Here is a 17,602-nt window from a genome sequence, read left to right on the forward strand (position 1 = left end):
AGAAGAGTGAAAAAGATCTGGAAGAAACAATGCCACTTGACAGTAGAATATTTCTTCCAAAGGCAGAGGGAATATGCCCATGTGTGATACAAATACAATCATCACTGCTATTGATTCTAGAGTGTGCAAAACACAGTGCCATTGCCAAGGATGAAAAGAGGAGAATCAATATGCAGAAATGTGGAGGTAGCAAGCTGTGTTGAAGTTGGTTGCTATTTTCCAAAGGCACATAATGGTGATGCTTCATTTAAATTCTTCCAGATGCATGTATGTTTTTATGCTGTTTGGCCCCAATACTCTAAGAAATAGAAATATTAAATTGGGTTTGAACTGAAGATCATGAATACTTTGGGTTTGTTATGATCCTTGGTGTCTGGATTATCCAGTTCTATTAAAGTATTCTTGTCATCCTTAATTGCTGGCGGTTCAGTAGAAGTCTGAATTGTTTGTGGCAGATTCTTCAAACTGACATCCATATCCTTGAAAGCATGGAGTAAAAACACTCCTAGAATAATGGTAAGAAATCCACATACCGTCCCAATAATGTCTAGTGCAGACATGGTGACCCACTCTTTAAAGAGGATAACTGAAGTTGTGATTACAATAGTGGTGAAGAGCACATAGTAAATGGGAAATACCATAGAGGTATTGAAGATGTCCAGAGCTTTATTGAGGTAGTTGATCTGAGTAGTAATAGAAGCCACTAATATGAAGACAAGAATCCAGGTCAATGGGTTTTGTAGAACAGGCTGGTGAGTGAAAAAACTCTTGATGGCAATGCCCAGCCCTTTGACAGATGAGACGGAGAAAGCCCCAATCACAGAACAGATGGAGAGGTAGACGAGAATATTAGTCTGGCCATAACGTGGTGCTAGGAAACAAATCAGGACTAAGCTGATAATCAAGAGGATACTGGCATAAACAAGAAAACCTGGAAGAAATTAAAAGACAAAAAAGTGACAAATCACGACATTTCTATATAAGACAGAATGCAATGCTTAGCATAAGCATTTGCTAGTACAGGGGTCAGCAACCTGAAAAAGTGAAAGACCCACTCAGAACCGGTTCCCTCACAAAAGGAAAAACTGTGAGCCGCGAAAAATGTGTGCACATGTGCGTACATGCGCGCATGCGCAGAACAGGGTTTGACTGAAGAGTGGAGCCAAGGCGAGATATGCACCTACCCTGCATATTTGAATTGATTGTTTGAACTTTTTTAGTCCCACTTTTTTTGGGGGGGACTGCACATGGCAGAGGACTAGGAGCCGCAGGAGATGGCTGAAAGAGCCGCATGCGGCTCCAGAGCCGCGGGTTGCAGACCTGTGTGCTAGTACAATAAATGGATGGGTAGAACAACACAGCACTGCATTGTTTTAGGAACTTAAACAAATCAATCAGTTTATTGTAAGGGATGAGCATCCTCCTACACATGAAAGAAGAAGATTTAAGTCTACAGAAAAACAATTTTTTTAAGGACACGACCCTATGGCCCTAGAAAACCTTGGAGGAGAAGATAAATCTAGGAGACAGATGTGAATATCTATGATGTCTTGTTGGCTGCAGACCACTAGAGTTGGGAAATTACTGAAATATTCCAATTATTAAATTTGGGGCTACTTTGCAATGGATCATACAGCTCTAAGGATAAGATTATTTTCTCTAAAAGGGTGCACATCAAAAGCGGTTCCCTGTATCATCTCAAAGTCCAATTCTTTTTATTGAAATTCAAAATGAAATGTAAAAAAAAATTGGCAATAGGACATGAAAGTTTCATTAAAGATTTTCTTCCTGGAAAGAGAAGCTAGACAATTGGTGCATTCCATGGGATGCCACCGAACATAAATTTGTACAAAATCATGGCTACTTCGTGGAAGAGTCACCCTTGTGCAAGACCTTTTACAATCATCACTTTATTGCCCCTGGGAATCTGGTTCAGATATGAAAACATTCCAACTAAACACAACACCTTCATTTCTTTGCTGCCTTATTTCATAAGCTTACCTGGTTCCTTCATTTTTGAAAACAATTCTCCCAAAGTGGTTATTTCCTCTTCTTCAGGAGCATGTATCACAAGAACTGTACTACCCACAATGCTCAGCATGCAGCCAAGTTTGCCCAGTAAGTTCAGCCGTTCTCCAAGCAAATAAGAGGACAAAATGGCACTGGGCACAACAGACAAATACAGAAATACAGCCTTTATTCTTCCTGTTACACTTGTAAGTTACTGATAAAAAACACAAGAGTCCTTACAAAACTGTACTCTATTAACTGACATAAATTAAAATCACTGAAACACAAAACTAATATGCATGGTCAATTACAGAGAGGGGAAAAAACAGGACTTGAGTACATATCTGGCTATTGGCGTATTAGTACAAGATTAGAAATCTTTTTTTTCTACTGACAAGCCAGATCACATTATTAACACCTAGGCCTAGAATAAATATGGGATAAAAGAGCAAATTGGAAGATAGTCACCTTATAAGCACACTAAGTGCCCCGAGTGGTGTAACGATTGTTGCAGCTGCAAAGGCATATGCGGCAAAGTTGGCAGCCTCTCCTCCACCCACTGAGCAAATAGCCACCAGGAAACAAAAAAAGAATAGGTGAATTACTATTCTATTATATTACTATTTAAGTTCTCACTAGATCAGCAACTCTTGTTTCCACTCAGTTTCATACAATTTGTCCTTCAAAGAAAACATTAAAGCTTAGGAACTCTAAGGAAAAAAATTATCTGTCCAGGTAGGCCTCGACTTATGGCCATTTGTTCAGAGATTGTTCAAAGTTACAATACTGCTGAATGAAGGAACTTATGCCTAAAGTCAGGGCTTTTTTTCTCATACAACGCTCAGAATGGAGTTCCGGCACCTTTTTTGGATGGAACCTTGAAAGGTAGGCAAGGCAGGTTGCATGACATGTCTGAGTTCTGGCACCTTTTTCTTTTACAAAAAAAGCATTGCCTAAAGTTATGGCCATTGTAGCGTACCCCACTATCACATGATCAAAATTCAGACACTGGCAGTCCACCGGCACTTCTGACCAAAGGCTACCATAACTCCCTCCCACCTATCTCTCCCCCACCATCCCTTATGCCCTTTTGGTCCCCTGCTGCCCTCCCATCTGGCCTTCATTGTCTTCTTGCTCCCTCTGCTGACAAGGAATGTCCGGCCTGGCTGCTTTGTGCTGTGAAAAAGAAGAAAAGACTAAAGCAGCCCCTGAGCTGCTGCAGCACACTTAAAATGCCCCTTTGCAAAGAGCTCCTGGGTGAGGCTGAGGCTGGCTTTGCACATCAAAAAAAAAGAGAGAGGCTAAATTAGCTTAAGCTTAAATCAGCTTAAAGAAGTCTGGGTCACCTCGTCAGTAGTGGGAGCAAGAAGACCAGCGGGTGATGTAAAGATCTTGGAGTGCAGGGTGGCAAGGTCAACTGGGACTGGACTGGGATAGTTTTTTCCAGGGAATGGCAAGCAGCCCCAGAGTTGTGCAGTTCTGGAGCTATTTGCCAACCCACAAGGCAGGGTGCAGGACAGCCAAAAGGGTGTGTATGTGTGTGTGTGTGTGGGAGAGACAGGTGGGTGGAAAAGTTGGAGATAGTCCATTACCTTACTGATGTTTGTGGTTGAGTAACCAAGCTTGAAATGGGTTGCTAGGGTTGTGTCTTTGGCTAATGACTGATAAAATTTGCTTAAATATGGCAAGTGGGATTGTCAGGTGGGTGGTTGCTAAGCACCTCCATTATAGTCAAATCGCTTAGTGATTGGAATTCTGGTCCCAACTGTCATCATAAGTTGAGGATTATCTGCAGAGCCGTCTTTGTAAGACATTTGGGTTCCAACAAAATGTCCCCCAAGTTTTCCAATAGATCAGGATCCAAATCCAGTTTGTCAATATCTCTTTGTCAGTAAGAAAATGAATCCAAATTATTGAGCAAATGATGCTACACTCAAATTGCAATGCAATAATCAATGACTTAAGACAGTAGCTTCCAGAGGACTAGCACAGCAAAAATAGAAAAATATATTGTAGCATGTTCAAAATTAATACCTTTATTATGGTATATATTTTATGTGGGCTGGAGTTAACTGCAAATATTTCCTGCATTCCAGTCCACCAAAGCTCATACCACTATAAATTTGTCAGTTGCCGAAGGGGCTACATAGCATATTGCTGGCTCTAACCAGCAAATGTCTCTTCTGAAAACTGAATCATTTAAATTCCGGAACATTCCTATGTTATGGTGATAAGTTCTGGGGGGAAAAAATTCCACAGGCTTCAGCGTAACTGCTCAAAGAGGGCTTTAAGCGTAAAAAGATCTTTAAGCATAAACTCCTTCAAGTACAAAAAGGCAAAAAAAAAAGTTGTAGAAACAACTTCTGTTAACTGCAGGATACGAAGTAATCTTTACAGCCCAGGGAAACACAGAGGGAGTAAACAAGTCCTCAGTAAACATCAAGGTTAAATATTTTATCAGATACCAACCCAGGCCTGGGTAAATAATCATACTTACTGGTTAGCAAACCAGCCCACCACAGCCAGTCCCTTAGATAGCCATGACCTCCATCTCCTGGGGAAATAAAAGGACATAAATAGAGAAGCATTTTGTAAAAAGGTTCCATATAAAATAATATGAATTTCAAACAGAATGCTAGAGTAGCTAAACATAAAAGAGAAAGAAACAACAGCTTGGACTGAGAAAAGGACAGTTGACTTGCAAGCCACAACATACATATGTTCAATGACTTTGAAATGCCTTTCAGAAAGTAAAGGAAAAACTACCTGAACTGGCAAGCTCTTAAAATCCCATCGTCCCCCACACATGCACAATCCTCTTGTGTGCATGGACTGAACACTCACAGCTTAACATTTCTGAAATTAACTGCCACAACCTTATGCTCTGACTTGGAACATTTCACCATATGACATAGTGTACATTCTTACAGACTTGTTTTTCAACATTTTCTCCAGAAATATTATACTAGGAAAAAGTATTACTACTCTAGGAAGCGGGACTGGATTATTAGTACATTTGCAGCTGTTCTGTGAATACTGATTAGTAGCATCTCTAGTGTATTTAAAATGGCAAACGGGATGAATTCAATGTGATATCTGAAGGGGTCTTCAGAAGCCAGAATGTATTAATGACTTCTCCAACCTGGAAGGTGACCACTGTGTTTTCTCACAACCACTATTCCCAGTCAGCATACCCTTGATTGTTCTGGATTGTTCTGGGTTGAATTCCAATACAACAATGCTACGGGAAATCTGGTTTAAATGCCACTAGAGTTCTTTTTCAGAAAACAGATTTTTTTCCTGTCCCCTCTCTTAAGTCAACAAATCCATACCAGCCCTGGTGCCTCCTTTCTCCACCAGTCGACGCAGTCCTTTCTTCTTGAGGATGACACTGGTGCCAATGAGAAAGCTTGAAAAGATGGCCATGGCCAAGCCAATGTAAAACCCATATTTGTCTTCAACTTGTACCATCCAGTTGGAGCTTAAATTAAGATTTGTATGGGGTGAAACTGGAGAACTGACATTCTTAATGATTTGACAAACAGCATGATGATTCAGACAAGCCAGAGTGATCAGAGACCCTAGTAAGACAAGCAGGAGAAGATAAGATTAGAAATTAAGACATTAATAACTAGCAGCCCTTTTGTCTTTAATTCTGCATGCAACCAGATTATTATTATTGCTAGAAAACTTATTTTTTCCCTTTGGATTCTTGCCCCATGAATTGACATTTAATTACTTCTTAGCAAAACTATGAGGTTAAAAATATATATTCTAAATCTATGCAAGGTGAAGAATTGAGAAATAATGGCATCCAGATGCCTTAAAACACAACCTTATAATAACCCACAATCTGGAGGTATTCTTCTTGGACTGCAAATATTTTCAAGGCTTATTTCAGTCTTGAAATTCATTTTAGAGTAAACAATAATCTACTGCTTCCTTGGTTTTTTAATTACATATTTCTAAGACTATGACATTATTGCTACAAACCATTGTCCTTCTAATGCATGTTGTCACATTTGCCTTGCTCTGCAATAAATTACTACCGGTATTTACAAATCGCCTTTGACCATTTCCACTTTTAAAAAGAATCATTGATCCTGAGATAATCTACAAGAACCTTCAAATTATACACACCAATTTAGTAAATATTCAGTGAACTATTCCAGTGTTTTCCCCAAGGAAAAGCTTTGTCTCCATTTTATTAGATGGAAATAATGAGAAGATAATATTTTTTTTTCCACAAGTTCTGAGATGTTTCTCTATTCTCTATACTAAATTGCAGCGGTATGGTTGTCAGAAAATAACGGGTGGGGGGAATTGAAGGTTTTCCAACCTCCATCCTCATCAGCTGAAAAAAAAATGTAGACATGGACTTGTGAAAATTTAATTGAGAGAGCAATGAAACATTATCTAGCAGTGGTGTAAGGAATGGTTTATGCATGTTGAGTATAATTATTTTAAAAACTTAATTTTATTACATTTATACTTTTGTTTCAAGAGCTAAATATTTCTTCTCAACTATCCTATCTTCAGAGCGGCCTGGGAAACAGGAACTCATCTAAAACAGCAACTCATCTGAAATGAATTTATGTATGGAGAATGAAGGTGGATTTTCTAAACTTTCTAAGGGTACAATAAGCTTTGAACTTTTCCCCTTTCTCTTCAGGTCTGAATGTGAGTCACCTGTGCATGTGAAGATGGATATGGACACTGTATGAGAATGACAAACTATTTAGATTTCCTCTTGCTATGTAATTCATGTTGTAATTCTGGCATTCAACCAAAACTTCAAATGGAGTTTTATCCAGAATGGAGAAGAATCAACTGAGAAAGATAAAACTGCTGAGGATTGTTTTTTTAGCATTTAAACGTTAAATGACAAAATGTAACTATTACAAGAAAAGCATGAGAATCCATAGAGGTCATCATAAAGGGAATATTTCAAAAGAACAAAGTCTTTGTCTGCAAAATAAATTCAAGAAATTCCATTTTAAGAAAAGTTAATATTTAATAATTAATATATCTCATTATTTAACATCTTATATCAATCAGCTTGCTGTTTACATTTTCTAATAATCATTTGCTTTGTAGAAAGTGAGACTTTGTTATATTCATAACTCATCTCTTTCGCATAAGACTTCCGGCTTTTGAAGATGGCGGACGTGTCTGGCTGAGCTCCGTGAGCTCCGGCTATGGGGGCGTCCTTTTGGAGTCCCTCAGGGGGTCTTTTGGGCCCGCTGAGTAGGGGATGTGGATTGCGAAATGAATTATGAGGCAAATGAGGAGGCAGTTCGGCTGTTGCCTGTTCTATCTGCGCGTCGCTTTTCCCTCGCCTGTTTGTCTCCCGCGGCGTTGCTGGGTTCGGCTTTTTCGGCTTTTGCGGCTAGCCGGTCCCTGCTGCCCTGGTGTCTCCGGACCTCTCTTAGGAGGCTGCGGTCGGCAGCGGGGCGTTTTCATCTGTTTTCATCCGTCCTGGGCTGCCTGGGCTGTCGGGTCGGCGCTGCTGCTTCGGACGACTTTCGGCCGTTTTCGGCGGCGTTCTCGGCGTCCCTGGAGCTCGCGGCGTCTTCAGAGCCCAGCTGATCGGCGCTTCCGTGAGAGGGGAGGAGAGCCTGGATGAGAAGCTTGCAGATTATTCTGGCGGCGGCGGCAGCAGTAGCAGCGGTAATGGCGGCGGCGGCGGTGGAGACATTTTCTGTTGGACCTGCTTGTGCCGTCTTGTTGGCAGCTGCGGCGTCTTCGGGCCGTTTGGCGGCGGAGAAGACAGCTGCTTGTTATTCTACTGATGGGGCTGCCCTTGTGCGGGTCCTGAGTTATTGCTGACGATGGAATTGGCGATGGCGGCGGCGTCCTCGGGCTGCTTTGGGCGGTGGAGAGGACGACCATGGCGACAGCGATTCGTTGGTTTAGGCTGCTTGAGATAATGGCAGCAGCAACGACATTTATGACAACGATGGCGATACAATGGACTGCCAACTTATTTATTAACTTATTTATTATCTTATTTATTAACTTTCCATTTGCCTCTTTCTTTCCCCCTTTGGACTGGGACGGACCTGGGTACAGGCCACAGTGGGAGAGTGGCCTGTTTTTCATCGGCAGCCCCATAGAGGTGGGAGCTCTGTGGGTGCTGCCCCACCCAGGGTGGGCATTTTGGACCATCCCCGGAGGCAGACTCGCGTCCCGTTGTGAGAGGACGGGCTGTGGTGTGCCCCTGGGAGCATCCAATCAAGTGGCAGTGGTTGGTGGATGGCCCAAATGTCCCACTCCTTTCCTTTGATCCTCCTGTTGGTTTCAATCATTGGACTGCCCTCTCTGGACTCGCTGACTGGATGCATCAATATTCCGACACGGACTTGCTCGCCCTCAGGGGTGCCCCCCTCTCCTGGGTGCGTCCCGCCTTCTTTTCTTTCCCTAATCTCGATGAGGGGCCCAATTGTTGGGACCCTGAGGGATGGCCGGGAAAGGCCAGGGGCTTGCGATATAAACCTAATAAGAGGCCCCTGGTTAATTTTTTAGCTAAATTTTTTAGGGGGTTGGGGAGGGGGGTGGGGGGTAGTGGTTGTTTGGCGGTGGGGGGTAGCCAAACAACTTTGTTGCAGGCCAGGCCTGGGTCTGACGGCGCTCGTGGAGAGCGGGTTGTGGGTACATCTGGGGCTCTTGAGCGGGTCGTGGGACTACCAATTCCCACGACGGGGAATGGCAGCAGGCGGATAGACAGGGGGCCATATCGTTACCGGGAGGGCCGTCTCCGCTGTCTTCAAGCGGTGAGGCGCTCCGACCCTCTGGTTCTTCCCCGAGGTCCCGGGAGCGGGGATGTGCAGCCTCCTGAGCTCCGGCTGGTGTACCTGAATGCCAGGTCCGTGGTTAATAAAGCTCCCCTCGTTAGGGATCTAGTTGAGGGTGAGCATGCGGACCTGGCTTGCATCACGGAGACTTGGTTGGGCCCAGAGGGTGGGGTCCCTTTGGTTGACCTCTGCCCACCAGGTTTCCGGGTGCTACACCGGCCACGAGCTCAAGGTAGGGGTGGGGGAGTGGCGGTTACCATTAGGGAGACCTTATGTCCGCGGGAGGCCACCGTTTCTCAGATAGTCGGGTGTGAGTCTCTCTTCATGAGATTTGGTCCTGGGGCGCAGTTGGGCTTGCTGCTGGTGTACATTTCGCCTAGTCTCACAGCGGCAGCCCTGCCCGAGCTGCTCGATATCCTCTCGGGTTTGGTGGTTGAGTTTCCCAAACTTATAGTTCTGGGAGACTTCAATCTACCATCCCTGGGAGGTTCATCTGAGCTAGCTCGGGAGTTCATGGCTTCCATGGCGGCCATGGACCTGACGCAAGTAATTTCAGAGCCAACTCATGAGGGAGGCCACACCCTTGACCTGATTTTTTTATCTAGACGGTGGTTGGATGATCTAGGTGGGGGCTCTCCATTTATTATGCCCCTGTCATGGACCGATCATCATCTCCTGCGGCTGGTCTTCCGCTTTGCCACCCCCCGCCGTGGGGGTACGGAGCCAATTAGATGGTACCGCCCCAGACGCTTAATGGATCCTGACAGATTCCAAGCGGCGCTGGGGTCCCCACCTGCCTCCACTGCTCACAGCTCGGCTGAGGCCTTGGTGGAAGCCTGGGGAAGGGCAGCCACTGAGGCACTTGACCGGGTTGTACCCTTGCGGCCCCTGACCCGGCGCAGATCCCAGCGAGCTCCATGGTTTTCCGCGGAGCTCCGGGAGATGAAGCGCCGGAAACGGGACCTAGAGAGCTGCTGGAGGTCTAGCCGATCCGAACCCGACCGATTGCGGTTAAGAACCTATATTAGGTCTTATCTCGCAGCGATGAGGGTGGCGAGGTGTAATTACTTCTCCACCCTCATCGCGTCCGCAGATAATCGCCCGGCCGCCTTGTTTAGGGTGACTCGCTCACTTCTCAATCAGGAGGTGAGAGAGGATCCCTTGCAAGGTCGTGCCGAGGAATTTAGTCATCATCTGTCGGATAAAATCGCTCGGATTCGGACCGGTTTGGACTCCAGCTGGGCAGAGTCAGGCGATCAGGACACGGGCGGTCTTGTCAATGTTATCTGGGAAGAGTTTGATTCTGTGACCCCTGATGAAGTGGACAGGATTATGGGGAGGCTGAGCTCCTCCACATGTTTGTTGGACCCGTGCCCTTCCTGGCTGGTTTATGCAGCTAGGGAGAGGACACGAGGCTGGTTCCAGGCGGTTATATCTGCTTCTTTGAGTGAGGGTTATTTCCCCGCCGTCTTGAAGGAGGCGGTGGTGAGACCTCTCCTCAAGAAGCCTGCCCTGGACCCAGCCGTTTTGAACAACTTTCGTCCAGTCTCCAACCTTCGCTTTCTTGCGAAGGTTGTTGAGAGTGTGGTGGCGCATCAGCTCCCTCTGGTCCTGGATGAAGCGGATTATCTGGACCCCTACCAATCGGGTTTCAGGCCCGGGTACAGCACGGAGACGGCATTGGTCGCTCTGGTGAATGATCTCTGGAGGGCGCGGGATAGGGGACATTCCTCTATCCTAGTCCTATTAGACCTCTCAGCGGCTTTCGATACCATCGACCATGGTATCTTGCTGCGGCGTCTCAGGGGATTGGGAGTGGGAGGCACAGTTTTTCAGTGGTTCTCCTCCTATCTCCTGGGACGCTCGGAGTCGGTGTTGGCAGGGGGGCAGAGATCGGCCCCTAGGTCTCTCGTTTGTGGAGTTCCTCAGGGGTCGGTTCTCTCGCCTCTCCTGTTCAACATCTATATGAAACCGCTGGGTGAGATCATTCGTGGTTTTGGAGTTGGGTATCATCAGTATGCCGATGATACCCAACTTTTCTTTTCGACCCCAAACCACCCCAGTGATGCCCTCGCCGTGATGTCCCGTTGCCTGGAGGCGGTTCGGGTCTGGATGGGGAGGAACAGACTTCAGCTCAACCCTGACAAGACTGAGTGGCTGTGCATTCCGGCATCCCGGGACATTCCAAATGTTCCATCTCTTTCTATGGGGGGTGAGCTCTTACCCCCCGTGGATAGGGCTCGCAACTTGGGAGTCCTTCTAGATTCGCGGCTTACTTTGGAAGAGCATATAGTGGCCGTGACTAGGGGGGCTTTCGCCCAGGTTCGCCTGGTGCGCCAGTTGCGGCCCTATCTAAACCGGGATGCCCTGTGTACAGTCACTCATGCGCTCGTGACCTCTCGCCTTGACTACTGTAATGCTCTCTACATGGGGCTTCCCTTGAAGACCACTCGGAGGCTCCAACTGGTACAGAATGCGGCCGCGAGAGTTGTCTTGGGAGTTTCCCGGTACTCCCATGTTACACCTTTGCTCCGCGAGCTGCATTGGTTACCAGTTGTCTTTCGGGTGAGGTTCAAGGTGTTGGTTACGATCTTTAAGGCCCTACATGGCATGGGTCCGGGTTACCTCAGGGACCACCTGCTGCCGGCATCGACTCCCCTCCGCCCTGTGCGCTCCCACAGAGAGGGCCTCCTCAGGGTGCCGCCAGTCAGGGAGTGTCGACTGGTGGCCCCCAGGGGGAGGGCCTTCTCTGTGGGGGCCCCGGCTTTATGGAATCAATTGCCGGTGGAGCTCCGGATGGCACCAGACCTTCGAACTTTCCGTCGGGGCCTGAAGACCCATCTGTTCGAATTAGCTGGTCTGGCCTGATGGGGATTATGGGTTTTTAATTGTTTTTAATCTGTATTACTGTTTTATTGGGCAAGGGTTTAATTCTTTTTTAATTTTTGTATAGTGTTTTTTGTTTTTTATATATGCCCTGTGAACCGCCCTGAGTCCTATCAAGGAGAAGGGCGGTATATAAATCAAATAAATAAATAAATAAATAAATAATGAATCCTTCTGTGCCTAAGACAACACCACTTTTTGAAAGACCCACCAATGGGCTTTGTGATAGCAAGCCTAGTCCAACAGTTTAGAACTACTTTGTACAAAGAGGTATAAATATAATTAGAAAATTAACCAATACGGGCAAAGGATTATTAAGAAATAAAAGTATAGAATTTTACTAATAACAAAATACTGTTTAAACTGGCTTATACATCTGTAATATTATTCTTATTTAACAAAGAAGAAATAAAAAAACACATTTTTAGTTAGGGCACTAAAGAATTCTGTGACATAGTCAAACATAGCTTCCTTACAAAAATCTGAAAAAGTAGACAAAACTCCTTGTACTTATGTCCTAGATGCTTTTTAATTAACATATACTTTATTGGTTCTATATTTGTAACTCTAGCCATCTTGTAACCAGTCCATTGTTTGGATTTAAATGTGTTAAAGATTACTTCAATTGAATCTCTTTTTTAATTTAAATAATTTTAAATGAATAAATATTTCTGTGGGGTGCTTCATTTGTTCTTTGATAGCTCTAATAATACTAATGAAGCACCCCACAGAAATATTTATTCATTAAAAAAATATTTAACTTAAAAAAGAGATTCAATTGAAATGATCTTTAACACATTTAAATCCAAACAATGGACTGATTACTAGATGGCTAGAGCTGCAAATATAGAGCCAATTCAGTACACGTTAATTAAGAAGTATCTAGAACACAAGTACTATTTCTAAAATCCTCCTTCGTTCCCTTTTCTGTCACTTCTTTTTCATTATAACATACAGTACAAGGTTTCAGAATTGATGGGATTATATTCTTGTGAACTCCTCTTAAAAATTAACTAATTGAGCCAAAGCCATACTGTAATTTAAAGAAAAGCATCTGAAAAAGAAAAGAGCATAAATTTTGGGAAACAACTATAGCACACTGTCTTTCAAGATAAAAATAGAAAATTTTATATCACTAAACATATCTTAATTTATGAAACAGAAAATGATACATACTGTAATTTAACACTGAGTTGGGAAACTGATACATCCTCAGTTTCCAGATTTCAAACAAATCATGTCTATCATAAGCATCAAACACTGGAAGTTTTTAAGAAGAGACTGGACAACCATTTGTCTGAAGTGGTATAGAGTTTCCTGCCTAAGCAGCAGTTGAACTAGAAGACTTCCATGGTCCCTTCCAATTCTATTCTATTCTATTCTATTCTATTCTATTCTATTCTATTCTATTCTATTCTATTCTATTCTATTCTATTCTATTCTATTCTATTCTATTCTGTTCTAGGTTTTTGTGAATGTTCATGTTTAATAAATTTATTATAACTTCGTATATAGAGAACTGATGTTTGTTCTTTTGAAAAAAAAACCTCATTTCAAACGTGGCACTTTAATGTGCAGCTCCACTAAGCTGAAAAATAATATGCAACTCTGGGTGTAGTTCATGGCTTAATTTTAATTTTTGTATGGATTTTATGGATTTTTTAAATCTGTAAACCACCCACAGTCACTTCATTAGTGAGTAGTGAGATGGGCAGTGTATACATTTGATTCATAAATACATACATTCCTGAATGTCATGGACATTTTGGAATTGCATATTCAAGAATTGTAGTGGTAATTAATAATAATAATAATAATAATAATAATAATAATAATAATAATAATAATAATAATAATAATAATAATAATTTTATTTGTTTACCACCCTTCTCCCGAAGGACTCAGGGCGGTGAACAGGGCAAACATATAAAAGTACAGGAATACAAAAACTAAAAAAGAATTAAACAAGATGCCCAAGTTACAACAGTAGATTAAAATACATTTAAAATAGCAATAAAACCTAAACCCATCCCCCATCAAGCCAGGCCGGCTTGTTCGAACAAATAAATCTTCAGATCGCGTCGGAAGGAGCGAAGGTCGGGCGCCATCTGGAGCTCAACCGGCAAATGATTCCATAAATCTGGGGCACCCACAGAGAAGGACCTCCCCCTGGGGGCCACCAGACGACATTCTCTGATCGGTGGCACCCTGAGGAGGCCCTCTCTGTGGGAGCGCACAGGGTGGAGGGAAGTTGACGCCAGCAGCAGGTGATCCCTAAGGTACTCCGGACCCATGCCATGTAGGGCTTTGAAAACCATTACCAGAACCTTGAATCTCACCCGGAAGACAACTGGGAGCCAATGCAGCTCACGGAGCAGAGGTGTAACATGGGAGTATCGGGAGACTCCCAACACAACTCTCGCGGCTGCATTCTGTACCAGTTGGAGCCTCCGAGTGGTCCTCAAGGGCAGCCCCATGTAGAGAGCATTGCAGTAGTCTAAACGAGAGGTCACAAGTGCATGAGTGACCGTACACAGGGCATCCCGGTCTAGATAGGGCCGCAACTGGCACACCAGGTGAACCTGGGCGAAGGCCCCCCTAGTCACAGCTATTATGAGGTCTTCCAAAGAAAGCTGTGAATCTAGGAGGACTCCCAAGTTGCGAGCCCTATCTACGGGGGGTAATAGCTCACCCCCCCATAGAAAGAGATGGAATGTTCTGAATATCCCGAGATGCCAGTACGCACAGCCACTCAGTCTTGTCAGGGTTGAGTACAAGATATCAAGAGAACTTGACAGGGCTCCTTTGAGCAAAACAGGAAGTGCCTTTTTGTTTGCACCAGACAACCCTGGATCAAAATGACCTACTTAAAAAAAAATAATTTAATTTATTCTTTCATTTGGTTTTGGTACCTTGTTTGTTTGTTTGGAGTTTTAATAACGAAGTAGTATGCATTTAAATGAATACATTCACAAATCAGAAATAGAATAGAATTGACAGAATCATTACAGAAAAAAATGTTAGCAGCTCTATGTTTATGAATTTGCTAAACCTGCTTAAATATAAAAGGAGAGCTAATGGTCAAATATATTGAAGGAACAGGAAACTCAATTCTGTCTTTTGTCAAATTAAAAAAAGAAAATTGCTGCTAAATTATATCTACAGCGATGCAAATATAGCATAATGGTGTTTAGACCCTGGCACTTTGCCTAATACAGGACAGTCTTTGTCAGACTGAAAACAAAAAGAGAATTCTTATTAGTTCTGAAGCCACAATGCCCTAATGTCATGCAATAGCTAGCCATTTCCTTCTTCTGTGGTAGTTATTCTCAAAAGCAAATAATCAGAAAGAAAAAGGCTGCAAATGGAGAGCTGTTATTAAGCTCTTTATTAAGAAAGATTCTGCTACAGTTTTTGGTAAGAAATTAAGTTCAAAGTCCTCTCTGATTAGATAGGAATTGAATGTTAGACCTAGTCCATGTATAGAGGAGAAAGAAACGGTGATAAAGCAGAGAGCATATTAAAGAAGCAAAATGGCTTATTTCCTTTCAAACTTTTAAAGGAGAAATTATTTTTAACACTCTTGTTAGAGTGTTAAAAAAAGACAAGCTTTTCAAATCAGGAAACTGAGTCCCTTTGTCTAAGATCTAAAAGGCTCATTTTGTAGAGGAAGTTAGGTGTCTTAATTTATTATGGGATATTTTTGCAAATTCATACACATCTATTTACTTTATTTACTTGCCTTTTGTCTAAATTTCTGCTGATTCTGTTACAGAATCTCATAATTAACCCACACAAACCTGTCAACCATGGGAAAATTTTAACTAGACACATGTAATAAGCCATGCTCCCCAATAAATATGGTACTGGGAACGACTAACAATGTCTACTGACTCCGACAAGTGGATTTAGTTTATGGAAATGAGACTCAGCTTTCCTCCCACAAGAATAAATTAAATCTACATTGGTAATTTAACAACAACAGAGTGGCAAAGATTTGTGCAGGAGCAAAAGGATGAAGCCTCTTAGTATGCAAATTGGAGAACATTATTGCTCTGAAAAAGTGATTACACATCAGTCTGCAAGATTGACAGGTTGCTTTCCTGGATCAGGCTTCCAATAATTCTTTCAGGATCCACTGCCTGAAGAATCTCCTTCTAGAATACACAAACCCAATCCTTTGCTTAGCAAAATGCAGAATGAACTCTATAAAAGAAGATGGAAAGCTGAGCAGGAATTGTGGGAGGACATCAGGCAATCACACCCTTGCTCCTTTCACCTCCATTTCGAATGAGATTTGGTTTTCTGATTTCACAAACTTTGTAGGCTTAGGACAAACAGGAATGGCTTGATGGGGCTGATTTGTTCTTTATATACTTTGATTCCTCTGCTTGGTCTTGCCCCAGTTGTATCACAGGAAGATGACTACATTCCACCAGCCTGAGTTCCAGTTTTGTGTTGAGAGTTACTCATGAATGCCAAAGAGAATGTTTTCAAAAGCAGGCAACCTTCCTCACATGAACCAGTCTTGGATCTTATGTGGTTTCGCCATAAATTAAATTAAAATTAATTCCTGGCTGAATCCTTAGTCCCAAAATCAGTAAGTATCGCAGTGCAAACTGTTTTACAGCTGATTGCAAAATTAATTAGGAAAGTGGTAAGTTCATTAAAAACACCCACCTTTCCCTCAGCTAATGTGTCTCCCTTTTGATCCAGCGATTATATCAGTGTTTCTGGATCTTGGTAGATGAATTTTAAGAAGTATAGATCTCAACTCCCAGAATTCTACTTGGGAAGGCGAAGGTGAATTATACAGTAGGCTTCGTTCTTGTTAAATTTTGGAGGAGGAGGAGGAGGAGGAGGAGGAGGAGGAGGAGGAGGAGGAGGAGGAGGAGGAGGAGGAGGAGGAGGAGGAGGAGGAGGAGGAAGAGTTGAGTGGAAACTCCTGGAAGTCAAGAAAACAGGTAGCAGAAGAAAGAGCTGTGCCAAAGAGGAGATAAGGAGGACCAAGTGGGGGAAAGAGCTGGGATGGAGGCCTTATGTACTTTCTGATCTACGTTTTAGAAACCACCCTTGCCTTCTTACATCTCTCCCAGGGACAACAGGTGAAGTCAGATTCGTCGCGAAGGTTAGGGAAGATGAAGGTTTCTCCCTAAATCGTTACGCCTCGCCACGCCAGGGCGAATTTGGAAGGGAGGAAAGGTTTTCCGTGTATCTGAGCAATGCAAGTGGGAAGGGAAGAAGGTGTGGGGGGCTCCTCAAAAGCCAACCTGGGGGCAAAGCGGGCGCGCTCACTCACCGCCGGCACAGCTCCGGTTCACCCACAGCGGCTCCGGGAGCTCCATGTGCGCTTTCGGGGGGCGAGAAGATCAGCACATGCCTCGAAAGCAGCCGCGGAGGAGACGCGGCAGGGGGAACCTGGAGACGGGACGAAACGCGCGCCTGATGTCTCCGCCGGTTCGCTTCGGTTCGCCGCCGCCTCCCTCTTTCGCTGTTGGCTCTCTTCGGCCGTCAGCTTCGGAAGGAAGAACGGCCTTCCCTCCCCTCCCTTGCCCTCGCCCCGCCCCGCCTAACCTGCGCGGAGCTTGAAAATTGCCCTCTGGCGAAAGTGGAGATCGCACCTGCCCCAGCTGGATACGCCGCGCCACGCCGCGCCCCTCCTCCTCCTCCTCCTCCTCCTCTCCTTCTTCTTCTTCTTCCTCTCCTCCTCCTCCTCCTCCTCCTCTTGCTTGCTGCCTCCTCGCGCTAGCGCTCCGTCGACTACCTACTGGGACTGACCACTGAGGGAAGAGCAGAACCATTGCAACACTGCCTGCAGTCTCCAGACCCTGCAGGTAATTCAGAAAGATACCATTCCTGGTGGCAATGAAAGCTGCTGAGAGATCTAAAATGATCTAGAATCTTATTTCCCC

General features: G+C 44.0%; 1 protein-coding gene across 1 annotated transcript; it reads right to left on the minus strand.

Moving 5' to 3' along the window:
* Positions 1-314: 314 nt before the first annotated feature.
* On the minus strand, positions 315-17,035 carry NIPAL4 (NIPA like domain containing 4; the record flags this gene model as incomplete). Its single annotated transcript, XM_083353368.1, has 6 exons — positions 315-931; positions 2,002-2,162; positions 2,479-2,569; positions 4,508-4,564; positions 5,343-5,591; positions 16,990-17,035. 6 exons carry the CDS (start codon positions 17,033-17,035, stop codon positions 315-317), a joined length of 1,221 nt encoding a protein of 406 aa, XP_083209494.1.
* Between the last annotated feature and the right edge of the window lie 567 nt (positions 17,036-17,602).

Source organism: Vipera ursinii (genome assembly GCF_947247035.1).
Source record: "Vipera ursinii genome assembly, chromosome: 2".
In the NCBI taxonomy this organism is placed as follows: domain Eukaryota; kingdom Metazoa; phylum Chordata; class Lepidosauria; order Squamata; family Viperidae; genus Vipera; species Vipera ursinii.